At 41.0% G+C, this 27,892-nt stretch overlaps 1 protein-coding gene across 1 annotated transcript; it reads right to left on the bottom strand.

Moving 5' to 3' along the window:
* On the bottom strand, positions 1-27,683 carry LOC148898356 (dual specificity tyrosine-phosphorylation-regulated kinase 4-like). The gene is made up of 13 exons (XM_088995965.1): positions 27,552-27,683; positions 24,325-24,504; positions 24,169-24,232; positions 23,921-24,084; positions 21,915-22,051; positions 20,795-20,935; positions 20,559-20,697; positions 10,993-11,068; positions 4,919-5,091; positions 4,764-4,824; positions 2,379-2,481; positions 1,501-1,601; positions 1-83 (listed from the first exon to the last, which is right to left on the bottom strand). Exons 1-13 carry the CDS (start codon positions 27,681-27,683, stop codon positions 1-3), a joined length of 1,554 nt encoding a protein of 517 aa, XP_088852091.1.
* Positions 27,684-27,892: the final 209 nt, after the last annotated feature.

Below are 27,892 nucleotides of genomic sequence, written 5' to 3'. Positions count from 1 at the left end.
CTATGTATGTGGTATAAAAGGCTGCAACAGTGGTGGTGCAATTTTGTCTCTCTTTAGCAAGCTGGTTTTGGCTGCTTTCACACCTGTGTGAGGGTGGGGGAAAAAGAACAATTATTTTCAGTCTTTTTTTAACATAGAAGGGCGTGTGTCTCACAAATCCAAATCATCATGTGTCATTTGAGAAAGGGGTGGTGTTAACTTGGGGTGGTTTCACACCTGTGGTTCTATTCTTGTAAGCAATGGATTATGTGTTCAGTGGTAAAAATAGGTGCATCTTGACCTTGAGGACACAAGGTGAGAAGAGAATATTGAATAATGTGGCACAACATGCTGTTCCATGCTGGGTTTTTGGGGGACAGAGGGCATTTTTTACAGTTTATTTACAAACCTCTGCAATATTTGTTTGATATAGTTTGGGAAATTTATCTGGGAGGGCCTTAGAATAGAACAACTGATCGTCAACATCAAGAGTTTGTAGATGTGATGGCTCAGGCATTTGGTTATGGCACGCATGTCCAACTCCAGGCATGGAGGGTCAATGTCTTGCAGTGTTCCATTTTGTATGTTCTACATATATTACAAATAACATCCATGGAATATTAATGGAACGCTCTAAATTATCCCTAACCCTGTGAGTGTGAGCATGGATGCTTGTTCATCTGTGTGCCCTGCAAATGGCTGGCAACCAGTTCAGGGTATTTCCTGCCCACTGCCGAAAGACAGCTCGGATGGACTCCACCACCTCCGTCACCCTTGAGAGGACAAAGTGGGTGGAACATGCGTGGAAAGAACATGCAAACTTTACACATGAAGGCCATCACTTACACATCATGCCATCCTTTGCAGTGTTACTTGAAGTATATAGCTCAATAAAAAAGAAATACTGTCCAATGTGCTACACATGGAACATAATTTTGGTGCATGGAGGATGCATGTGGTGGCTTTCATTGTATTTAATTTACAATCTTTCAACTACATCATCCACAAAAGAAAGACTTAGTAGTTTTCCAGCCAATATCGACATGTATTTGTTTCTGTAATGTCAAGCACATGGTGTACTTCACTCTGACTACCCTGATTTTAATGTATATGTTGCTAGCATTGTCCTGAAAAAAGGCTACCTTCCATCCCGCAGTAGTGTAAATGCCCAGCTTTGCCCAATTCTACCTGTGCAAAGTCCAGCAAAATACTGAAAGAAAACTCCATCCATGCATACAATTTAAGAGTTAAGACTCCACTTGGAACAAAAGTAGAGCTCATTGTATTCAGTCAAAACATGAAAATGTCATTGTAAGCCAAGCGCAGTATAGGCAAAAATCGGATCCCATAAATTGCTGAAATCTGTGTAATCCATTTAATTCTGAAGTGTTTGCATTCATTGGTAACAACTGAAAAGATCACCAAACACTACAATGTCATAGAACTCCAGCGAGAGCTTTGCTGAATTGGCAGCATTCCCTTTGTGGACAATTCAAGTGTATTGCATTAGTGTTGACTCACTCATTTTAATAGTTGTCTTCATTGGTTTGGGTGCGTCTGCGTTTAGGATCCATGGATGACGCAAAGCCTGTTCTGGTGTTAGCCGCTTCTTTGTATCATATCTGATAAACAATATTCAGTCACTGAGTAAACCTTCATATAAATTTATGCTTCGCTGATAATGTATTTCTTGCATTAAAACGCCTACACAAAAGCATTCAACTTTCCTAAAATCCAACAGTGACCTTTATAATCCAATACGCCTTATATGGTGTTAGTCTCTTTATATTCCCCATTGGATTGTTTCAATGTTAGTGTTCTTATGTCAGCTAGTGGTGATTATTATCATTAACCAATTGTAACCTAAAACACTCGCTGACATTTGTGCATTTACACCACACACCACAAACTCAGATAACTACTTGGTGAGTTCTCTGGACTCATAATGAAACAAAGACAGTACTAAAAGCAGTTAACTACTGACTAAATGAAAGGAGACAAGCAAGAATTCTCAAGATATTTAGCCTCTGCTGAAAGTGAGCCCACAAGGTTTGTGTGCCGTTTTGTTGAATCAATTTGTCTTCATAACTTTTGTCATTTATTGTTTTGCAATAATGTATGTGCTTCAATGATTCACATTTGTGTTTTTTGACCAGTTATTGGCGTTGTTTCAGATCAACAACTGTGAAGCTTGATATAAAAACAGCCGTATTGTATTTCTTTTAGCTCTATCGAGTGGATATACAGCAAAACCGCAGCCATGACTCTTCTGTATGCCTTAAAATGCAGTGCACCTTATATATGAAAATTTTAAATCCGCCATTCATTGATGGAGCGCCTTCAAATCCAAAAGTGATTGTAGCACAGAAAATATGGTATGCAATTTTATGTACACTTACTCCAAACAGTGTGAAATGAAGTCCAGAAACTTTGGATTGCTTGATCTTATCCTCATGGCCAGTGTATTTTTATGCTGTTTTGTCGATTCAATGTCTGGGCTACCTGCAAAAAAAGTAAGTGAAAACGTAACAAAAAGCAATTTAAGTGACAATGATGTGCTTTTTTCATCTGTAACTGTTACATAAATATGTGCTCTTAATGTTTAACACAGTATATATGTGTTTGTGGAATGTGAGTTAAACGTCAAAAGCGACCTTTTTTGCCATCTCACAGGTTGATCATACTCCCACTTGCTGTCAACTGAAAATTATCAGTAGCTTAAGTCTCGGGTGACAAACAATCATGGCTCAACACCAGAAAACAGATGAGCTCCTGAGATGGATAAAAACATTTGTGGAGTTTGCGGCTTAATTCAGAATCCAAATCAGAAAACTGTTATTCGTCTCACAATGGAGACATTTCCGATTCACAGCAGCAAAGTTATGAAAGGAAGTACAGCTACAACGCATAGGAGCTCCTGTAAAGGCAGCCACTCTTGCAGCACCATCTTGAAGTCAAAATAACAAAATACATCACAACACATAAGACACAGATAGTTATTCAATGTTAACCACTTTTCTGCACACTCTTTGTTCAATGAAGCAGTTATAGAATAAGAAGAGTGGATCAAAGTTTCCTTTCACCAGTGGATCAGGGATGTCATGCTGAAAATACGCACACATCTGCTACAAGCTAAATTTTGAAAACAAACACAAAGCTGTGGTGTCAATTGACAAAAAAATGGTCTCATATCTCCATTCTCACGTAAATAGTAATTAGAGTGGAGCGGCACAATGAACATAGTAGTCTTCAGAAAACTTTTGGGTGGCCGTCCCCTTTAAATGACAACCGACGTCTCCAGACAAGTTGTGTCCATAATTTGTAAAATGGCTTCAAATGACTTCTATTGGGCATATTTTAATACGATTCCACCGCATAGAGCTATATTTTACGTTTTAAGACTCGCGCTGAACATTCAGGAAGTCTTGTTTTTGAGTTGGTGACGAGTTCTCACGTGACGTCAGAAAAGGACCGCCCTTTACCGTAAAAAAGACACATTGTAGCGGCCCTTCCATTACGTCAATGTATTTTGCTGTACTGTTTTTTTGAAACCCTTGTGTTACATCCAAAAGCCGCCAGCAGAGGGAGTCAAGCTCCATGGAAGGAATGTGTCAGCCTGTGGAAACGGGCTGATTCATTCCTCACAGCTCGGTGGCCATTTTATTGCCTCTTTTTGGGTGAGACATTCCCCCCGCCCGTTTGCCTCAAAATGACACCGAATAAATTCTTTAATCGATTGCAAACATGTATGCTTTCCTCTTCAGAATTATTTCAATCATATTCATAACTGGATGTGTAACAAGAAAGCATATCCGAATCTGAAGCCATTGTTTTTATGCAATGCAATGCAGCAATGCAAGACATCTTGGCGTGACGTCACGAACTGGGGGCGGGACTTTCTGAAAATGCCCAATTCGCAGCTCAATTTTTTGCAGATTTTGGACACTTTAAGTCATTTTTATTGGTGTTTTGCATTTGACTAAAAATATCATACTGTGTGTTTTGGGTATTTTAGATGCTACAAAACGTTTTACTGATGTCAGTTAAAAAATTAAAAAGTGACGTAGGTTACCCTTTAAGTCATAATTCAAGCTCTTTAGTACAGTAAAGTCTCGTTATATCGATATTCAAGGGAGTCCGAAAAAATATCAATATAACCGGGACTATCGATATATCCGACCCTGTTTGCATGTAATTTTCTCCGTGCGTGCATAGAAATAGTATCGATATAACCGGGACTATCGATATATCCGATATCGATATAACGAGACTTTACTGTAATTTATGTGAAAATAAAAACATTGTATATGTTCTTATATAATAACATACAGAGGTTCTTATCCAAATTGTGTGTTCATGCAACATTTTTTTTCATGAATGATGACGAGGCGGTCCGGTAGTCAAGCGGTTAGCGCATCCTCACAGTACAGTGTGTGAGTTCAGTCTCTGCTCTGGCCTCCCTGTGTGGGGTTTTCAAGTTCTCCCGGGCCTACGTGTTTTTTTTCGGGCCTTTCAGTTTCCATCCACATTTCAAAAACATGCATGGCAGGCTGATATGGCAGGCTGATTGAACGCTCCAAATTGTCCCTAGGTATGAGTGTGTATGGTTGTTTGTTTCTGTGTGCCATGCAATTGGCGAACAACCAGTTTAGGGTATCTCCCGCCTACTGCCCAAAGACTGGAAGAGCCTCCAGCACACCCCGCGACCGTCTTCGAGGATAAGCGGATCGGAAAATGAATTCAACGAATCATAAAAACAAGTATTGAGAATTTACTTTGATTACCAATGCGGAACTTTTTTTCATTCGCTTCAACCTGCATTTCCATTGGTGGGAGGCCAAGGACCTGAAATAAATTGATATCCAACATTTTAGCTCAGAAAAGCCAACCATAAAAGTGGAGGGGCTTGTGGTTTGATTTTGTGACGAATCAGTTTTACCCTCGTGATCGAGTAGAACATATCCGCTTTGGTATGGCCTCCAAAGAGAGCATAGCCTCTGTCAAGTTCAGCCAACATACAGCCCAGGCTCCACATATCAGTTGCTGAGGTTGAAATTTTTCCAAGGAGCAGCTCTGGAGACATGTACGGCAGAGTGTAAATCGTTGGTCTATCTGTGGTAGATCATATAGAAGACATACATAAGCTACTGCATTGTTCGTTTGCAATGCTTGGTTTCCTATGTGTTGGAATTTTAGAATCCTGGTATTATTTGTCTCCACTATGATATATATATATATATATATATATATATATATATATATATATATATATATATATATATATATATATATATATATATATATATATATATATATATATATATATATAAAACGTTTTTATACACATCCGTAAAGATCCTATGTTATTTCAGGTTTAGTTTAGTCTACATGGATGTATGTACAGTAAAGTCTCGTTATATCGATATTCAAGGGAGTCCGAAAAAATATCCGACCCTGTTTGCATGTAATTTTCTCCGTGCGTGCATAGAAATAGTATCGATATAACCGGGACTATCGATATATCCGATATCGATATAATGAGACTTTACTGTAGTTTATTAGATAACTTTGTGTATTTGTAGGGTGTACTGTAACACTTTTAATTTCAGTCTAATATCTCCCCAAAAAAACCCTCGTTGCTGATAGGCCCGGTCGAGATAATGTCATCACTGCTGTATGATAAAACTAGGTGGAAGGGCGGCCCTTTCTCTTTTGGCTTTCCCACTTCGACCAGACATGTCCTTCTGTTGTTTACAAGAATAAAGTAGTCTTTTTTGTTCACCACTTTGGTCCCCGCTGATGTTTCATCATAAAACTCCGTAGAGACAGAACCAGAAAGAAAGACATCATTTTTTCCAACACACATATAAAAAAAAAATCCTCGTCTCACCCACATTGGGTGGTGTCTGTCCCCCATTTTAGCTCGGGTCCTCTACCAGAGGCCAGGAAGTGTGAGGGTTCTGCGCAGTATCCGTGATGTTCCTAGTACTGCGCTTTTCTGGACCGAGATATCTGATGTTGTTCCCGGGATCTGTTGCAACCACTCGTCTAGTTTGGGGGTCACTGCCCCGAGTGCTCCGACCACCACAGGCACGACTGTCACCTTTACCTTCCAGGCTCTCTACAGCTCCTCTCTGAGCCCTTGGTATTTCTCAATTTTCTCATGTTCCTTCTTTCTGATGTTTCCATCACTCGGGACCGCTACATCCACGACAACAGCTTTCCTTTGCCCTTTTACTATGACCACGATATCTGGTTGGTTGGCCATTGCCATCTTGTCAGTCTGTATCTGGAAGTCCCACAGGATCTTTGCTCGGTTATTCTCTACTACCTTGGGAGGTGTTTCCCATTTTGACCTTGGGGTCAAAATACCCCATACTCAGCACAGATGTTTCGGTAGACTATGCCAGCTACCTGGTTATGGCGCTCCATGTAGGCTTTCCCTGCCAGCATCTTACACCCTGCAGTTATGTGTTGGATTGTCTCAGGTGCCTCTTTGCATAACCTTTCCTGGTGTGGTATATCAGTGCCTCTATGGCTCTGGTGTTCAGGGCCTGCTCTTGAGCAGCCAAGATGAGTACCTCTGTGCTGTCCTTTAGGCCAGCCCTCTCTAGGCACTCATAGGACTTGTTGAGATCAGCCATTTCAGTTATGGTTCGGTGGTCCAATCCATGTAGGGGCTTTTCCTCCCATGATTGTCCCTCTTCCAGCACCTCATCCTCTGTTCACCATTGTCTGAGACATTCTCTGAGTACATCATCTGTTGGAGCCTTCTCTTTGATGTATTCATTGAGCTTCGATGTTTCATCCTGGACAGTGGCTCTCACACTCACTAGTCCTCTGCCTCCTTCCTTACGGCTTGTGTACAGTCTCAGGGTGCTGGACTTGGGAAGGAACCCTCCATGCATGGTGAGGAGTTTTCGGGTCTTAATATCCGTGGTCTGAATATCTTCCTTTGGCCACCTTATTATTCCTGCCGGGTATCTGATCACTGGCAGGGCATAGCTGTTTCTTGCCCGGGTCTTGTTCTTTTCCCGCTGGAGGTATTTGGTCATAGCCGCTTTCCTTGTTGCGAGATCGAGGTTGCCATTGGCCTGTGGTGTACCGAGGTACTTGTAGCTGTTTTCAAAGTCTGCAATTGTTCCTTCAGGGAGTGAGACCCCTTCAATGTGGACTACCATGCCCCTCTTAGTCACCATCCCACTACATTTCTCCAGCCCGAATGACATCCCGATGTCACTGCTGTACATCCTGGTTGTGTGGATCAGGGAGTCTATGTCCCTTACGCTCTTAGCATACAGCTTTATGTCATCCATGTAGAGGAGGTGACTGATTGTAGCTCCATTTCTGACGCGGTATCCATAGCCTGTCTTGGCGATTATCTGGCTGAGGGGGTTCAGTCCTATGCAGAACCGCAGTGGGAAGAGTGCATCACCTTGGTATATGCCACATTTGATGGACACTTGCGTTAGTGGCTTGCCATTGGCTTCAAGTGTGGTTTTCCACATCCTCATTGAGTTTGCAACGAAGGCTCTCAGGGTCCTGTTGACCTTATACAACTCCAAGCATTCAGTGATCAATGTGTGTGGCATCGAGTCATATGCTTTCGCATCAATCCAGGCTATCCACAGATTGGTATGTCGGGACCTGCAGTCATGTGCGACTGTTCTGTCAACCAGCAGCTGATGTTTGGCACCTCTAGTATGCCTTTCTGTGCTTTGCTCATGTATTGATCCATGTGTCCACTTATCTTAGCCGCAGTGATGCCTGACATGAGCTTCCATATTGGAAGGAACTGCACCCTTTGAGGAATCATTCATGATCAGAATTGTTCACCCTTTGGTTAGCCATCCAGGTGGAGTCCCATCCATCAGCAACTGGTTCATTTGTGCTGTTAGGCGCTCGTGGAGTGCTGTGAGTTTCTTTAGCCAGTAGGTTTGGACCATATCCGGGCCTGGTGCTGTCCAGTTTTTCATACCTGAGACTCTTTCTTGTATGTCTGCCTCTGTGATGGTAACTGGGTTCTATTCAGGGAGGTTGCTGTGCTCTTCTTTCAGAGTCACTAGCCATTGTGCACTGCTGTTATGTGCGACCTCCTTCTCCCATATGCCTTTCCAGTATCTTTCAGTTTCCAGCCTTGGAGGGTCTACTCTGCTGTTAGAACCCTGCCACTGAGTGTACACTTTCGCAGGTTGTGTTGCGAACAGCCTGTTTATTCTTCTGGCCTTATTCTCTTTTGTGTACCTCTTTAGGTGACTGGACAAGGACTGGAGCCTTTGTTTGTCAGTTTCAAGTGCTCCAGGTATGGTTATCTGCATGTACCTCTTGGGTATTGGCCTTTTATTCACACATCTCTGTGTCTCCATCAACTGACTCACATCTTTCCGAGCCGCCTTGATCTGAGCCTCCAACCGTCTTTTCCATGGTGGGTAACGCATCTCGTGGCTCTCACGGTTGCTCTTGTAGCCAAGCATCTCTAGGATCACAGTCTGGCTCTTCTTGTTATATGCATTTATTGTTAGCATCCCGAGGAATAAGTCAATTGGCTGGTGTCTTTTCTTTAATGTGTGTCATCATCTTGGACCATGTTTTCTGGGAACCATACACATCATTGAGCTAAAGAACAATATCAACTAACCGGCCTTTAACAAGATAATATGGAGAATATATGAGCCTCAGGTTTGATTGAAGTCAAAGAAAAAATATATCCTACCGATGGTTGCCAACTGAAAAACAATCCTCAGACAATATCAACATTGAGTTGCATTAACTTTTCAAATAAATTTGACGGTTCATATTTAAAATAACCTTATATATTTCGAAATAAATGTGTCAAAAACAATGAAGCAGAATTAACTACTTTAATGCGGGCAGAAGTTCATTGAGTTCTTGGCGTTTTATCATCTGTGGAATGAAGGATTTCAAGCTGAATTCAGCCTTTTATGGCCAGGTCAGAACTCAGGCATAGTATTCATTCTCACGCTTGGTCATGCAAGCAAACAATTCATTTGAAACGTATTTCAGGATACCTATTTTTTTTTTTTTGGGGGGGGGGGGGGTCACATTTCTCATCTTTCACTCATTTCCTATTGTGTATTTTATTTTACATGTTCTTTAAATGTTCACCTGTCATGTTAGTTGAAAAAGATACACTTGCCATTGTCTTTCAAAAATATGCAGCCTCCAAAATCGCTCACTGCAGCATTGTTTTCCTTGTCTAACAGAATGTTTTCCTGCAAAAAAAAAGATGGCACACAATTTTACCAATAGTTGAGCTACTGTAATCAGGACTTAATTCCATCCACCCATCCATTATCTGATCCGCTTATTCTCACTAGGGTCGCGGGGGGTGCTGGAGCCTATCCCATCTGTCTCTGGGCAGTAGGACTTATTAAATTCTTTCTTATTTTTGAAAATAATCACAGTTAAGATGGCATTTCTGAAAAGATCCTCATTTACACGGAGCTGCAGCAAAACAATGACGGCATTTCTTTGTGAAGTATAAGGATACAGGATGCGCATCAAGTCAGTCCCTGTAAGACACATACATATATCTAACACTGAAGAAAAAATGCACTTTCATACACTGTATATCCAATTTAGGAATCTGTCACAGATAACGTAGAGAACAGATGCAAAATGTGCAGCATTAGATGGTACAATCAAAACATCTCTGGTTTTGACCAATGAAGGACACAGTGCATTGTAACAGATTAGCCATTACAATTTGTTGTTAAAAAAACTCAGCTGCTCACGAGTGCTGATGCGAAAAATACTCCTAAAATCAGTCTGCTGACATATTGCTATGCCAGATGAAGCAATACAGTAGCTAGTAAAGAAACACTATCTGCATTAGCATTCGGCCATGCAGTATAAGAGGTGTGTTGGAAAAGTTGCAGTTCTAGTGCCACAGGTTTTCAAAAATTAAACTATAAATGAAGAGTTCTCCCGTTAACATAGCCAAAATAATCAACCAACACCCTGACAAATGATTCTTTCTTCAATCTATGGTCTACCACAGTGGTCCCGGGCCTTTTTGCACCACGGACCGGTTTAATGTCAGACAATATTTTCAAGGACCGGCAGATAAATACAACAACGTGGATGTGCCTGTTGCTCTGCCTGGCAATCCGCGGCAGGCAGAGCACATCCACGTTGAGCTATGCTTCGTCGTGTTTCTTTGAACCGAGTCACATCCACGACGAGCTGTGCCACGTCCACGTCAGGCCAAGTCCCGTTCCCACCAGGCCATCGCCTTTTAATTCCTTGAGAGGCAAGGGTTAGCGTCTCCTTCCTGTTCCCCGGCGAGGCGAAGGACGCCGTCGCCTTTTATTTCCTGGAGAGGCAAGGGTTGCCATCTCCATCTCGTTCCCTGGCGAGGTGGGCCTTTTGGGAGACTGTTCGTACTTCTGGAATCAATCCCTTGAGGCGAGGGAGGGTACTGTCACGTTCTGGTTGGCGACCAATGGGTGGCACTGTCGGCCCCGCCTGCAGCTGCACAGGTTTTGGTCATTTCAATCAATGGCAGTTAAAAGGACTACCGGCATGACCATTCAGTGTCCCATCTTTAGAGGTTTGATCCGCATGTTTGTTTTGGCCAAGCTTTTACGTCGGATGCCCTTCCTGACACAATCCTCTGTATTTATCCGAGCTTGGGACCGGCACAAGAAAACTTATGTCCCTTTGTGGCTACAGAACAAGCAGCTCGCTCAGTAAGTAAAACAACATCAACTTTGATTACCACAACAAATTCTAAATTAAAATTTGTAAAACAAAAGAAAAAAGCAGAACCCACTTTTATGGCCAGGTCAGAACTCAGGCATAGTATTCATTCTCACGCTTGGTCATGCAAGCAAACAATTCATTTGAAACGTATTTCAGGATACCTATTTTTTTTTTTTGGGGGGGGGGGGGGTCACATTTCTCATCTTTCACTCATTTCCTATTGTGTATTTTATTTTACATGTTCTTTAAATGTTCACCTGTCATGTTAGTTGAAAAAGATACACTTGCCATTGTCTTTCAAAAATATGCAGCCTCCAAAATCGCTCACTGCAGCATTGTTTTCCTTGTCTAACAGAATGTTTTCCTGCAAAAAAAAAGATGGCACACAATTTTACCAATAGTTGAGCTACTGTAATCAGGACTTAATTCCATCCACCCATCCATTATCTGATCCGCTTATTCTCACTAGGGTCGCGGGGGGTGCTGGAGCCTATCCCATCTGTCTCTGGGCAGTAGGACTTATTAAATTCTTTCTTATTTTTGAAAATAATCACAGTTAAGATGGCATTTCTGAAAAGATCCTCATTTACACGGAGCTGCAGCAAAACAATGACGGCATTTCTTTGTGAAGTATAAGGATACAGGATGCGCATCAAGTCAGTCCCTGTAAGACACATACATATATCTAACTAACACTGAAGAAAAAATGCACGTTCATACACTGTATATCCAATTTAGGAATCTGTCACAGATAACGTAGAGAACAGATGCAAAATGTGCAGCATTAGATGGTACAATCAAAACATCTCTGGTTTTGACCAATGAAGGACACAGTGCATTGTAACAGATTAGCCATTACAATTTGTTGTTAAAAAAACTCAGCTGCTCACGAGTGCTGATGCGAAAAATACTCCTAAAATCAGTCTGCTGACATATTGCTATGCCAGATGAAGCAATACAGTAGCTAGTAAAGAAACACTATCTGCATTAGCATTCGGCCATGCAGTATAAGAGGTGTGTTGGAAAAGTTGCAGTTCTAGTGCCGCAGGTTTTCAAAAATTAAACTATAAATGAAGACTTCTCCCGTTAACATAGCCAAAATAATCAACCAACACCCTGACAAATGATTCTTTCTTCAATCTATGGTCTACCACAGTGGTCCCGGGCCTTTTTGCACCACGGACCGGTTTAATGTCAGACAATATTTTCAAGGACCGGCAGATAAATACAACAACGTGGATGTGCCTGTTGCTCTGCCTGGCAATCCGCGGCAGGCAGAGCACATCCACGTTGAGCTATGCTTCGTCGTGTTTCTTTGAACCGAGTCACATCCACGACGAGCTGTGCCACGTCCACGTCAGGCCAAGTCCCGTTCCCACCAGGCCATCGCCTTTTAATTCCTTGAGAGGCAAGGGTTAGCGTCTCCTTCCTGTTCCCCGGCGAGGCGAAGGACGCCGTCGCCTTTTATTTCCTGGAGAGGCAAGGGTTGCCATCTCCATCTCGTTCCCTGGCGAGGTGGGCCTTTTGGGAGACTGTTCGTACTTCTGGAATCAATCCCTTGAGGCGAGGTGTCATTGTGTTTGCTTCACCCTGTCAGGTTTGTTTCATCTTGGCATATTTTTACTCATGGTTTCCTTTGCTACTTTGTACTTTTTTGTTCTGATGACTTTGATGTTTGAGATTTTGTTCCTGCTGACTTTTTTTTAATACAATTTGTCAAATACTCCATGCTGCTCCCTCCTGCCTGCTTTTTTTTTGGCCAGCCACCATCACCACCTCGCAAACCATGACAGACCATGTATATAAGCTTTTAACTTTTTCTTCTTTTCCTTTCAGCTTTTCCCTTCAAGGGGTCGCCACAGCAAATGAGTGTCCTCCATCTTTAGAGGTTTGATCCGCATGTTTGTTTTGGCCAAGCTTTTACGTCGGATGCCCTTCCTGACACAATCCTCTGTATTTATCCGAGCTTGGGACCGGCACAAGAAAACTTATGTCCCTTTGTGGCTACAGAACAAGCAGCTCGCTCAGTAAGTAAAACAACATCAACTTTGATTACCACAACAAATTCTAAATTAAAATTTGTAAAACAAAAGAAAAAAGCAGAACCCAGGTAAACGTTTTAGCTCGTCTTCTGCGAAGATTGGCATGAAGAAAAAACAAGTGCCTCAGCTTTGAGGGAGTTGATAATATTTCTCTTATCAACTATCAATTGAGCTGAAATTAGTAAAATTTTCACTTCGTTTCCTGTCCCTTTTCTCAATTGTAACCGGCCTCAGGCCTTGGGGATACCTGGGTCGGTCCAAAGGCGTCACAGGCAGGTGCACTGTGAACGACGAGGAAATGTGAATTTCTCCACTGCGAGACTAATAAATGCAAATCCAATCCAATCCAATCCAATCCAATCCAATCCAATCTTTCCACTTGCCACCGTGTGATTTTTCTCTAGCGCTATTTAGCTCTCTTGTCTCACTGTCGCATGCTGCTCAGTGTGCTGGTGTGTCTCTAACCCCTCCCCCTTTTCCTCACTGCAACGCGGGTGTGTGTGTGTGTGTGTGTGTGTGTGTGCGTGTGTGTGTGTGTGTGTGTCTTCTACCACGGATGTATATGCTGTTGATACATTTGTCTACAACTCCGATCCCATAGTTGACCAGCAGGTGGCTGTGCTTTATTTTCTTGACATTCATTACGTTGGTTTGTTGTCACTTCCGGTACATGTTTTACTATACTCGCTCCTTCACTTTAGTTTCATTTTACTAAGAAGACGGTGAGAACGGACATGCTTTATCGCTATACTGTTTTGCAAGGAAAAGATGAAAAGGACGAAGATCAAATCTTCCATTTCGGAGGGGAAAGCAGGCAAAGTGGTTTGTACAATTTTATTGCATGTGTTTTATTTCTTTATACTTGTTTGTAGTTCAACGGCAGTGTCGTTGGTGATTCATGATGGCAAGTGAAATCACATTAAAGAATTAACCATCTGTACAAAGAATCGGAGTCCTCTGTTTGAAATGGAACTACAGTAGAACACTTCCGTGAAGAGTGAAGACTCCACGTGAGAGCTGAATCGTTTTTCGTCTGAAGGCGTCGGGTAGAAAGATTCGCCTGCCAGTAGAAGATGTCCGTGGTGAAACGTTTGAGCTGGGAAGTTAAAGGAGCATTGTCTCCAAGCCTGAACAAGCGAGCACGTTGAATAAGGAACGTCTCGACAAGCGGGCCAGACAAGGACTGCCACTCTTCGCTGCAAAAAGACCTCACCATCTTAAAAGAGAAGCAGACGGTTTCCCTACATGGCACTGGCAAACAACATTCAGCAAGTTGATTTACCTATCACAAGTTGCAAATACTGAATTTTGCATGTCTATATTTGCATTAATGTGATCTAATAATTAGATAATATAATAATAATAATAATAATAATAATAATAATAATAGTTGATTGGAATTGTTATTATTGAGTATATGAGTCGTATGTGATTTGCTATATTATACCTAGTTGATTGCAATTGTTTAATTTAAAGCAGTAGTTTTTCAACCTTTTTCAAGCCAGGGCACTATATTCTTCCGTTGAAATTATCTCGGGGCACACCCCAGCTGTAAATGTGGAGAAAAAAGTACTTTTACAGAACAGTTTAAGTCATTTTTATTGGTACATTTCAGCTACATTTTTGACTAACAATAGTCATACATGCCACATGATTTTGGTGTAATTTTAGATGCTATAAACATTTTTCTGATGTCAGTTAGGAAGAGCAAGTTAAGTGACGTCGGTTGTCCTTTAAGTATTGAAGTTTGGGTTTATACAGCTAACATTCGCCGAATAGCATATTCCACACCTGTATTTTGTGACACTCTACTGTATATTTAAAGTTCATCAAAGTCTAAGCTTAAAAGTATATCTTATTTAAACCGGAGAAATCTATTTCCGCCTTCAATCTACAGTTTTTGCTACTCAAAACATGTCACGTGAAGGTGAAAGTATTGAGCCGAAACCATCTGTCTCAGAAGTATTTGCAAGACCTGACAACACACATGTAGATGTTACACCACATCAGATCTGTTTAAATCAGATTTTAACACAGCCACAGGAGAACGTGAACTGTACTCGCGCACGAACTGAAAAGGGACAGGCACTTGTTGATGCCAAGTTGAAAGATCTGCAAGGCAAACTTTAAAGTGACGCATAAAAGGTGGAAACATAATATTAATGGACTAAAAAAGCCCATCTGTCATCTGTCATGCATCTGGCTGAGTGAACTATTAATGAGCTTTCCACGTGCATGCTGTCAAGCCGCACGACACCATCAAATACAATCACGATTCTGACCTAGTGAATACAATGAGCAGAATAAGACAGCTCAATATGCGATTGATGTGACTTACCAAAAAATCCAAGACACATTGATGCAAAGTCCAAGTGTTTATTTGTAAATATTAGCAATATTTTATACTTGTTTGTAGTTCAACGGCAGTGTCGTTGGTGATTCATGATGCAAGTGAAATCACATTAAAGAATTAACCATCTGTACAAAGAATCGGAGTCCTCGCATGTTTTTGACTGAAGATGTCAGGTAGAAGATTCGCCTGCAGTAGAAGATGTCCGTGGTGAACGTTTGAGCTGGGAAGTTAAAGGAGCAGTGTCGCCAAGCCTAAATAAGCGAGCACGTTGAATAAGGACTGCCACTGAACTCTTCGCTGCAAAAAGACCTCACCATCTTAAAGGAGAAGCAGACGGTTCCCTACATCGGCATGGGCAAACACCATTCAGCAAGTTGATTTAATTATCACAAGTTGCCAATACTGTTTTACATGTCTATATTTGCATTGCAAGTGGCTGTGCTATAATTAGATAAATTGATGTGATTTGCTATATTAACCTAGTTGATTGGAATTGTTTTATTGAGTATTGAGGTATGCTGTTTGGGTTTATAAGTTCTTTGGGTTAAATTTAAAATAGTATATTGCCACCTGTATTTTGTGATACTCTACGGTACATTGAAAGTTAAAAAGGCTTTTACACAACAGGGAGAATTTATTTACATTTCAGCTACATTTTTGCTACACAGTCAACATGCCACATGATGGTGAAATAGAGCAACCATATGTCTTAGAAGAGCAAGTTAAAGCAACAGTAAATGTAACACCACATTCGCCGAAAGCAGATTCCACACAGTTTAGTTGTATTAAGTTCATCCTGTCTACTTGATATCTTATTTAAACCGGATTCTTTTCCGCCTTCATCACAGTGTGCTCTCTGACGAAGGCGGAAGTATTGGCCGAAACATGTCAGGTATTTGAACACCTACAACACACTGTAAGAAAATAATCTGTTTTAAATCAGATTCCACACAGCCACAGGAGACGTGAACTGATCCGCACAAGACACTTGTTGACGACAAGTTGAAAGATCTGCAGGCAAACTTTAAAGTGACATATAAAAGGTGGAAACATAATATTAATGGACTAAAAAAAGCCCATCAAATACAATGACGATTCTGACCTAGTGAATATAATGAGCTGAATAAAAACAGCTCAAGCTGTGATTGACATTACATACGTACAAATCAGAGACACTCTACATCCAGAGCTTCCAGACTCAGATATCGTAGATTGAATGACACGTGCAAAAAAATCCCCATTGTGGGACGAATAAAGGTTTTTCTGATTCTGATTCTGAAAGCACTCACCCAAACTGCTAATAAAAAGGCTGAGCAGTTCGTCATAGATGATAGGTCAGAAATATAATCTTGGCCAGATAATGAATCAATGTTTGAGATGACACTGTCCAATGTCTCATTATCTGCACACACCGTGAACTCTAAACAGTCCCGAGATGCAAGACAAGCTGCAGCTGGAGCAGCAGCATCAAGAGAACCTCTTAGAGTCATGAAAGAGATAGATGAACAAGAAGAAATCCAGACAATGGAGTTGCAAGATGAAACACGGAGAGCTGAAAACGAAGCAGCAAATGCAAAGAAAAGAGCTATGTTCATTGCAGAAAGTGTTGATAGAAAAACAAAGCTTGAGGAGAAAAGGAGAGAAGTTAACAATTAAAGCAAGTCCAAAGTCGGTCCTCGAGGGCCGCTGTCCTGCCTGTTTTCCAGCTCTCTCAGGGGAGCAACACACCTGATTCAAATGATCAGCTCATCAGCCAGCTCTGAAGCAGCATCAAAATGGTCCTGATGATTTGAATCAGGTGCAGCGTGTTCTACCGGAAACAAATTCCTTGTGTGTTCTACATACTTGGCAATAAAGATGATTCTGATTCTGATTCTGATTGCTCCTGGGAGAGCTGGAAAACAGGCAGGACAGCAGCCCTCGAGGACCGACTTTGGAGACCCCTGGATTAAAGGAACTGAAAAGGCTCAGCGGAGCAGAGGCCAAGCTGAAAATTTACTTAGAATGTGTTCATAGTGATGACGAAGAGGATAAGCACTCATTACCTCTTTTATGCAAACAATCAGTTCTATCCCCCACCCACAAGAGCTTCTTCCTTACACACTTCTATGTCTGTGTAAACTCTCAGTCGTACAGGAGTGGTCCATCAATGACATCTACGTATTTTCAATTTAGGGAGAGATTTTACAAATTCATGGTTGTGCTATGGGCTCGCCAGTTTTACTCACAGTGGCTAATCTGTACATGGAAGAGATGGAGAAACAGGCCCTCACATCCTTCCCGGGGACAAAACCTAGACACTGGTTTAGATATGTGGACAATACTTAAAATAACAAAACTCATAATTAAAAAAACAAGAAATTCAATCCTTCACAGATCACCTCAACTCTGTAGACATAAACATTAAATTTACTCATGGGGACATTAAAGAGAACCAACTAGCCTTTTTGGATTGTCAAGTAATTATAAAAGAGGACAGAGCGCTAAAAACAGAATTCTTCAGGAAGGCTACGCACATTGACCAATACTTACTTTTCGATTCTAACCACCCTTTACAACACAAACTAAGAGTTAACAGAACCCTGCAGCATAGGGCTAAACTAATACCAACAAGCGTCGAAGGTAGAGAAAAGGAGTCAAAACATATCAGGAGAGCACTCACTAACTGTGGGTACCCTCAGTGGACATTTAACAAATATCAGAAAGAAAGAATAGGGAATGAAACCAAAAATTCTGAAGATACAAAAAGGAGGGGAATACCAGTACCTTACATTGCAGGAGTTTGGCAACACAAAATTCCTACCCATTTCAAACCGATAAACACTTCAAGGCAAAAATTAGTGCATCCAAAAGATAGACTGCCAAATGAAAAACAAAGTAATGTAGTTTATTCAATACACTGTAAGAATGAACATTGTAATGAGCAGAACATTGGGGAGACTAAACAAATTCTCAAAAAAAAAGACTATCAACATCGCAGGGATAATACTAGTGGACCTCAATCGGCAGTACATATGCACCTAAAAGCTAGCAACCACTCATTTGACGACAATGAGGTTAAAATCTTAGCGAAAGAACATAGATGGTTTGAAATGGGAGTAAAAGAAGTGATTTCCATAAAACAGCTAAATCCTTCATCAAACCGATATGGTGGGGTGAGGTTCAATTTGGATCGTTCGTACAACAGCCTGCTTAGGCAAAATAGGATTAGTAATACTGACGAGGTGATACCGGTGGAAGTGGGGTAATCAGGCCAGTCGTTAGTCAGAACAATAGGAACAATCAGTGGAGCTGCAGGGATTAGTCCTCTGCCCCCCCCCTCCCCCAACCTGAGAGCAGGGACCTATCATAGCAGAGTCCGGCACCGCCATGTCTGGACAGTATATATATATATATATATATATATATATATATATATATATATATATATATATATATATATATAGGGCCTAAACTACAAGTACATTGGAAGACAGATATGGCAGTCCTTTCTTAATTTGTAAAGCATACAGGGACACGATCCATGCATGGCACAAAATTGGCCCAAAAGATAATCAACATGTACGTGAATGTGCAGACTTTCTCAGCAGCGTTGAATCAGCCATGCCTTATGTAAAAGGACTGCAAGTTCTCAATGACTGCGTGGAGAACTAAAGAATAGGTGCAGCTCACGCTGGAATCGTGCTGTTGTAACGATCGAGGATGATACCAATGCATTTCCTGATTTCAAGGCCTTTGTGTCATTCCTGAGAAAAGAGGCTGGTATCGCCTGCCACCATGTAACGTCATGGCAGGCTATGAACCTGAAAGCTGAGAAATCAAAGGCAAGACAGCAACTCAACTTGAAGGAATATAGAAACCGAAACATTGATGCCAAAACCTTCACACAGCGAATGTCTGTTCTGCAAAAACGAAAATTACACTCTCCATGAGTGTCAGAGGTTTATGGAAGAACCAATAGAGGAGAGAGTCAAGTTTGTGCAGGAGGAGAAAGTCTGTTTTGGCTGCCTTGAAGCTGGTCATCATTCTAAGAATTGCAAATCTAGATGCACATGTGATACATGTGAAAAGCTCCATCCAACATCCTTACATAAAAACCGTGACAGGAAAGAGTACAAGCAAGGACAACGAAACCAGCCAAGAGAAAGGGGAAAAGAAGAGGTGTCTAAACCAAGGACACAAGAGTCAGATGTAGCTACCTCTCTCAGAATTGTACAGGATAGGAGCAGCACTTATAGCTCACCAGTTCCAGTCTGTGTCAAAACCGACTGAACCACACAAGGAAGTGTTAGTGTACACATTACGACACCCAAAGTGACACTACTTTTATTCTAAAGGATATAGCTGACAGACTTTACTTTAGTTTTATTTTACTGTGAAGACGGTGAGAACGGACGTGCTTTATCGCTGTACTGTTTAGCAAGGAAAAGATAAAAAATGGAAATGGAAGATTTCGAAGCGGAAAGCGGACAAAGTGGTTCGTACGATACGTTTTATTTCATTGTAAAGTCCAAGTGTTTATCGGTAAATAATAGCTATATTTTTATACTTGTTTGTAGTTCTACGGTGGTGTCGTTGGTGATTCATGATGCAAGTGAAATCACATTAAAGAATTAACCATCTGTACAAAGAACTGGAGTCCTCGCATGTTTCGAATGGAAGAACATCGCATGTTTCGAATGAAAACAGAACGGACTTTGATCAATCACACGTGGCTTTAGCCAAAGAGGGGGCAAAGTCACCTCCTATAAGCGGCTCCTATTCAGAGCCGGCTCCAGTCATTCACTTCAAAGAGCCGGTACGTTCGCGAACGACACATCAATCACCAGCACCTCCTGTGAGCTTTGTTAGGATAAATTGGATCAGAAAATGGAAATATGGATTATTATTATTGGAGCCTGTCTTTGCATTAGCTCGGCTGTGTAATGTATATTGTTATGTGTAGGGACTCCAAGTGTGTGTTTTTCTTGTTTCATGTCTATTATGCATTTTTCTGCATACTGTTTCTGAAAGACGCTTATAAATGAAATGTATTATTATTAGTACTGCCTTGGCCAGGACATAAGACAAGTATTGATACTCAACGGAACCAATTAAAATAAGTGAGAATATTGGTGCGAGTGGTAGTAAGACACCTTGTGTCTATCTAATCATTAGCAATACAACCAATACCCTGATCATCTGTCAATTCATCACCAAGCACATCAGCCGTTTGGTAGTGTTGAGAAGGTGTGTTCGATTGCAAAAGAATTCCTCCTAAGCGGAAAACTTGTAGTAGACAATGCTGCGGTCCACCATTGTTTAGTTTTTGATGCTTCTATGCGCGATTTGATGAAACGCTTTACATGATCAGATGATCTATTTTTCAATTCATAAAAACACTTACCTTTTATCTACTTGTGTACATATGGGTGTTGTAGTTGAAACGAGTTAAATAATAAACATAACATGCTCCTTACCGGTTTCAGGTCACCATGAACAATCTTCATGCCTTTGAGTATTTGAAGACACCGAAGCACATCTGTGGCATATTTTCGAATGTCCCCGTCGTGGAGTCGTCGCATTTTGCTCTGCATTAAGGCTTTAAAGAGGTCCTTTCTGAAAAGAAATCCTAATGTAATTTGAAGAAGTTCTCTTACTGCACAAATAAGAAGTTTTGGTACAGATACAGGATGAAACAAAGATGTCAACTTACTCAAAAAGGTCAAACGTGATGCACAAATGGCTGCGGAAATAAAAGTATTCCTTCATGTGAACTATATTGGCTTTGTTGCTCTTGTCTAACCTTTGCAGGGTTTTCAAGACTTTTAGTTCTGCCTCCGCAAAACCATGACCCCTAGATGCAAAAACATGTCTATGGTCATTATTTGTTTCTGTATGTGATGTATTGCATATGGAATGTACAGTACTCAATGCTGTGTTTAACAAATCAAAAGAGGTCGCGCTTTTCTTCCTTGCCTACGTCAAGTTGAATTGAAGCCCAATTTTGGCATTGCCTATCACTAACGGAAATGAACTATGGTAAGCATGCTAATGAAGCATTCAGGATATAGCCACATAAAATATTTCTATGAAGACAATAACAGTGGTACATCTACTTCCAAAATTAATTGGTTCCGAAATAAATTTCTTCACTAGAAAATATTTTGTATGTCAAGATTTGTTTATCTGCTTTTAACAATCCTTTGAAAATGTCCCAAGGGAACATAAGCAGGGTGAGCGATCGCCTGACTGACTGATGAAAAGTTTTTTTGGGGGGGGCATGACTATTTGGTCCAAAAGGAAAATTACAAGGACGTTGCAATAGACACATCCTACTATCTTCACACTTAAGTGACATTGGGTAAAAGTCCCTCTAAGCCAATGGGATGCCACGATGATGCTGGGTAGCACAATGGCGATCAGCTTGTTGCGTTCAGGAAATTGAAACTGGAAGCAGCCGTGCCCATACTGTATTTTTCCCTTTTATATCTTGAAATTTCTTTCGGAACGAGAGGCAATGTTTTCCTGTTAAGGCGTCTCGTAACTTGAAAATTTTGTATGAAGAGACATTCGTAAGTAGAGGTACCAGTCTAAATGGAAACCAATCACTCGCCTACAGCAGTTCAGTTAGCTTGGCGAATGACAATATTTTAACACCACTGTGGAAATGGGTTCATTGTGCAATATTCATAATCAAGGATTTGAATGTTTTCAGAAAATAATACAAAATCTGTGCTTAAACCAGGATATGTATGTATGGATGTATTTATTTATTTATTTTACCAAACTAATTGTCACCTTTTTCTTGACACAATGGTTTGGTGATATCTTACTCGGTTGTGTTTCGAAAGACCTTGACTGCCACCAGCATTGTTGTCTTGTGGTCCTTACACTTCAGGACCTTTCCAGCAAATCCTGATCCTATCACCCTCATTATTTCAAAGCGGTAAGCCAGGTGATCGCCAATCCTCTATTGATGAAAAAGTAATTGAGCAAAGAATTATGAGAAATGGGTCAAGCACAATACACGGTCCAGATATGCAGAAAACATAATTATGAAGAGTGCATGTGTAGTTGTGCTGAGAAGGCAGTCAATCTCATGTAGATATTTTGGGCATCTCATTTTCCGTACCGCTTATTCCTCATTAGGGTCGCGGGGGTTGCTGGAGCCTATCTCAGCTGTCTTCGGGCACGAGGCGGGGGACACCCTGAATTGGTTGCCAGCCAATCGCAGGGCACACAAAGACGTACAACAGTCACTCTCACACTCATACCTAGGGACAATTTGGAGTGGTCAATCTGCCTGCCATGCATGTTTTTGGAGTGTGGGAGGAAACCGGAGGACCCGGAGAAAACCCACGCGGGTCCGGGGAGAACATGCAAACTCCACACAGGGAGGCCGGACCGGGACGCGAACCGGCGACCTCTGCACTGTGAAGCCGGTGTGCTAACCACTCGGCTACCGGGCCGATTTTGGGCATCCAAAAGAAAAAAATATTAAGCAATTCAACTCAATGATATTTATTGAGGACTTTCAAACAAACTGCAAACAAAGTGATATACATGGACAACTATCAACTAGAAAGCACCAGTGAGTAAAATTAAGATCAAGTCTGAATCATGCTGACTGAGGAAATTCACTAAAATTTTATTGACACATAGAGTGAAAGACAGAAATTGAAAAAATGTCATATTGCAAGACCGAGTATACCATATTTAAACTTATTTTTGTCTTTTTTTCATTATGGATCATGTCATTATGCTTTTTGTCTTTTTTTTCATTCTGGATCATGTCATTAAGCTTTCCATTGAACATGCAGGAAACCTGAACTCAAAACATTGGCAATACCAGCTATGAAAAAAGTACTTCCGTAATGAACATTTTGATTGCGATCATAAAATACAATAAACTATAGTTTATGTATCATTGTTTCATTTTGTTATCTCATCTCCACTTCCAGGCTAAACAATGAAACTAGACCACAGCTGGTGTTGAATTTAGTTTTCTCTTCACCTTATGCTGGTAATATACAAAAAGCTGTCGTATGAACTTTACACTGGTAGAGTGCTCCATCCATCCATCCATTCATCCATCCATCCATCCATCCATCCATCCATCCATCCATGTTCTAATGCGCTTATCCTCACAAGGGTTGCGAGGAGGTGTACTGGAGCCTATCCTAACTAATCTATGGGCAGTAGACAGGGTACACTCTGAACAGGTTACCAGCCAATTGCAGGGCACACATAAGCAAACAACCATCTGTGCTCACACTCACACTTTGGGATTAATTTGAGTGCTCCATTAGCCTGCCATGATGTTTTTGGCAGAATGTGGGATATAACCGGAGTGACCTGAGAAAACCCAAGTAGGCACAGGGAGAAGATGCAAACTCCATAGAGGAAGACCAGAACCATAATAGAACCCGAACCTCTGTGCTGCGAGGCCAATGTGTTAAATAGGTGCCCACAGTGCCACCCGCTAAAAGACAGACATAAATTGAATTATGCGCCAAAGACACACACTGCCTTCAAAATGTGATTTATCTAAATATGGTTTACATAATGAGAATTTCATGTTGAACTGAAGTGATTATTTATATTCAGTAAATAATCACGTCATTGAATTAGGAGAGCCAATACAATTGTTTTGAAGGGAGAACTTCAAAGCTACTCATTTTTTTCAAATAAAACCTGAACATTGACTGTGACGGACTTTTTTACATTGATTAAAGCCTTTATTTTTTCACTGCATTAATTTGGATTGCTAAAATTTAAATTGAGCATTACTGTTGTAAAAATGTAACAAATGTATCCCAAAAACTAGTACTGCACTTACTGATTTGTAGAATCCTTGGTCATCGTCAAATAACTTAGCCTCCTCAGAAGTGGTTTGCGTCCGAATCTTACTGTCCTTTTTTCCTACGTACCAGACTTTTCTGTATTCTTTAATTTCAACTTGCTCATATGGTGTCAAATATCGTCTGCTGTCTCGAAGAATACCTGTGCACAGATTGAGATCTTAGGTTTTGCATATTTGTCATTCCCCCCAAAAAAGTTTAAAGGGTGGTCCCGTAAAGTTCTTACTTTCATGTGTCATACTTGGTAAATTGAAAGTGAATATTTTGTTCTTGATGGTTGTTTTGTATACCTGAATGGAAACATAAACTAAAAGCATTTACAATGAAACTTGACAAACTTTGAAATAGCAATGAATAAGCAACAACTCCATTAGGAACATACTTGAATAGGTTTGGAAATGCTTTCTTGGTGCATCTGCTTTTGTGTGTAGCTAATCTTTTGACAAATTAAACCAAATTCAGTCATCTGAGGAGTCGGATTCGATGGTGGTGAAATCTGTTTTTGGTCGGCACATTTTATTGACTTTCGGTAGTCCTTGAAATTTCTTGAAGCTGGGCAGATCTATAAATTTAAAAGAAAAGGGGAATAAATATGTTGGCTGCTTTGAAAAAAATCATTTGCATTCTATCGGCGCGCCAAATTACATCATGATGCATACAAGCACCGCTGAAATATTTGGCTAATTTATGGCCTTCATGTGTGCATCCTACAACGTGTAGTCTCGACTTATTTAAAATCAAGCAATTCATTCTGCTCACTTGGTTTCATATTTGAAAAGCCTCACCATCTGACAGGTAAATTAATATTATTATAAACCTGAACAGTCAATCTTTACAGATGTTTACAAGAAAAACTCACTTGTTGAAATTCATTTCCCTGAGTGTTACAAAATGTACCAGTAATGTTGTACAGTTGAAACTCCACAATGACACCTACATGGGTGAAAATACCCCTTAGTGTGTAAACATCTTGCTGCATGAAAGCCATTCTCATTTTCTACTCCCCCGAAAACATAAAATCCCCCTCTTGCATAATATTAAATATTTTTCTTCGCCCTTGCCTTGCAACAAATTTCACTACAAAAAAATGAGCCTTCTACAAAAGCCAACCTCAGCTTACAGTGACTCCAACTGCTTAGCTTGGAAACGGCAACAGCAATTACCACACTGACTAACACATAACCAGTAGTATAGGAAGTACTTACTTATTGTTATTAGTTTCAGAAAAAACGTTGAATTGCTAAAATGACCACAAAACTGATATTAACTTATTCACTGCCAGACGTGCAAAAATGTGTTCACTCCAGTGCCAGGGTTTTTGACATTTTCACTCAGGACATTTTCCAGGAACCACAGAATATTGAGTATTACGACTACATAACATTCAATGCAGTGTTAGAAACCTTAGATTCTCTTCTTTGATCAGAAAACAATTAATTCCTAAATTCTATGGGTCTGGAGTAACATGAGGTGCAAGTGGGGGTGCCCCCTCGTGGAAGGGAAAAAACATTGGCAGGTCTGACCAGCGCTTTATCGGTACCCCCGCCAGAAAAAAACAAAACCCAAACAAATTTGGGAATGGCGCTCCGTGTCATATTTTCAATTCCCGAATAAATTCGGGAATGGCAGTGAATAAGTTAACAAATGTGTTAACAAAATAAATACTGTACTTCTAAGACAGGATAAAATAAAAATTAAATATAGAGGAAGGAAATTAAAAGACATTATGCCAGAGATTCATGATTCCAGATTTCGCAATTTCTTTCCTGGTTTTTTTCTTTCTACCCTGGCCATATGAAGTGCCAAATAAGTGTATGCTAAGACTGCGTGATCGGAATAAAAACGTTTTGTTTAAATGAGATCCACTTGTTAGCCGTTGGAATAAACACATGTCTACGTCCAGTCTTGTGTGCTCCTTCCTCAAATATATATATATATATATATATATATATATATATATATAAATATATATATATATATATATATATATATATATATGTGTAACGGAGTTGTGCGCTTAGATTATTAAATTATGAAGGAAGTGACGCAACGGCGCACAGTGTGGCACTATGTCCCGGCCATAGTTTCCAGAACAATCTCGAGGAGATTCAAGTTAATCACAAGACGAAACCCATGCGACTTCACCCATCCCTTCTGCCATACTGTGTTGCAGAAATAAAAGAAATAAAAAGACACATCCACGCGTCTGGTCTTCATTAAGACGGCAGCATCGTGGAGATGAAGACAGTCACTGTTGTGACACCCGTAACATTGGTGCCGTGACCCGGATCACAAATGACTCTCCACTTCGGACCGGGACCGCGATGCTGCACAATGAAGACGCTGTGCAGTCCCATCACTCGGTGGACGGTGTGTCGACCCCCGTTTCGGAAATACATGTAGTGTGTTAATTGTCTGACCTGCTGTTTTGCAATTAGTGTGTTTTTTTTTCATGTACGGGTTTTGTGTGTTAAGTCTAAGAATGAGCTCCTTACAAGTAACAAGTAGCACACCTTTGAATGAGTGTGTTGGTAGAGGTAGAGGCTTCCCAACCGTGTAACAGTTGTGTAGTGTAATCCAGAGTGGTGTAGGTTGTACAGAGGGGAATGGGCAGGTTCAAGCTGAGGCCACTTATGTTAGTGGGGACAGAGTTCCTTCCCAGACCCAGTGCAGTGCATCTACGACGAGCGCACAGACAACTGATACACCAGCAACAGTCCCTTTCTCCAGTCTGTCACAGTTATGTAGTGCTATGCAGGGTGATGTAGTTTGTACAGAGGGGAATGGGCAGGTGCGAGCTGAGGCCACTTATGTTAGTGGGGACAGAGTTCCTTCCCAGACCCAGTGCAGTGCATCTCCGACGAGCGCACAGAGCCTGACACACCGGCGACAGATCCCTTACTCCAGTCACCTGACGTAGTTGGTCAGATGAGTGACATAATTAGACAGCATTCTTGTACATCCTTGCCCGATAACCTGGTCTATTTTGCCTGTTGGTCTTTCTGTTGTCTTCCGTGTGTATGTTGCCTCACTTCTGCATAATTTAAGGGGGGTGTATGTAACGGAGTTGTGCGCTTAGATTATTAAATTATGAAGGAAGTGACGCAACGGCGCACAGTGTGGCACTATGTCCCGCCCATAGTTTCCAGAACAATCTCGAGGAGATTCAGGTTAATCACAAGACGAAACCCATGCGACTTCACCCATCCCTTCTGCCATACTGTGTTGCAGAAATAAAAGAAATAAAAAGACACATCCACGCGTCTGGTCTTCATTAAGACGGGGCAGCATCGTGGAGATGAAGACAGTCACTGTTGTGACACCCGTCACATATGTATATATATATATACTCGAATCAAATCAACCATCATTTAGCTGCGCGCGGACACGCACACAATTATACCCACGTACATACACACACCTACCTACACACACACACACAGTCTTTGTGGAATTCCATTCGTAGTTAGGTTTTCTAATTTGTCTCAATGAAGTGACATCTATGCATAGCGGCAACTTCCGTTTGAACCCTCACATACCATTTATGGACGTATGAACATAATCATAAAAACCTCACACTGCAATAAAACATTTTAAAATAAAACGTACCTTGTTGGGTTGTAACGTTGCTCTGTAAACACATTGTCGCTTTGGGAATCTCCTCCCTTGTGCTGACTTTTCAAGTCCCAAGCACCTCTGCTTGAAGACTTGACTAATATCGAGATGGTTGAAGGTAAACATTTCATGCGGAGCTGCACAGGCGGTGGTGGTGTAATACAATTTTATCAGAAGACCTCATGTGGCTACAGGGCCGTTGCTTGAATTAAAAGCTACTGATCATCGTCACGGGTTAATTCAAGACTCGTTTAGTCAACCAGACAAGAACTTATTCTTGAGTCATCAGAAAACCGGCCTCGCAATGTGTGTGAAAAAGCAATTTTTGTGTGGCC

This window comes from Hippocampus bargibanti, linkage group LG05 (assembly GCF_051943395.1).
Source record: "Hippocampus bargibanti isolate YZ-2025 linkage group LG05, ASM5194339v1, whole genome shotgun sequence".
NCBI lineage: Eukaryota > Metazoa > Chordata > Actinopteri > Syngnathiformes > Syngnathidae > Hippocampus > Hippocampus bargibanti.
Note: the sequence above shows the minus strand (reverse complement) of the source record. Positions and strands in the feature narration are given on the sequence as shown.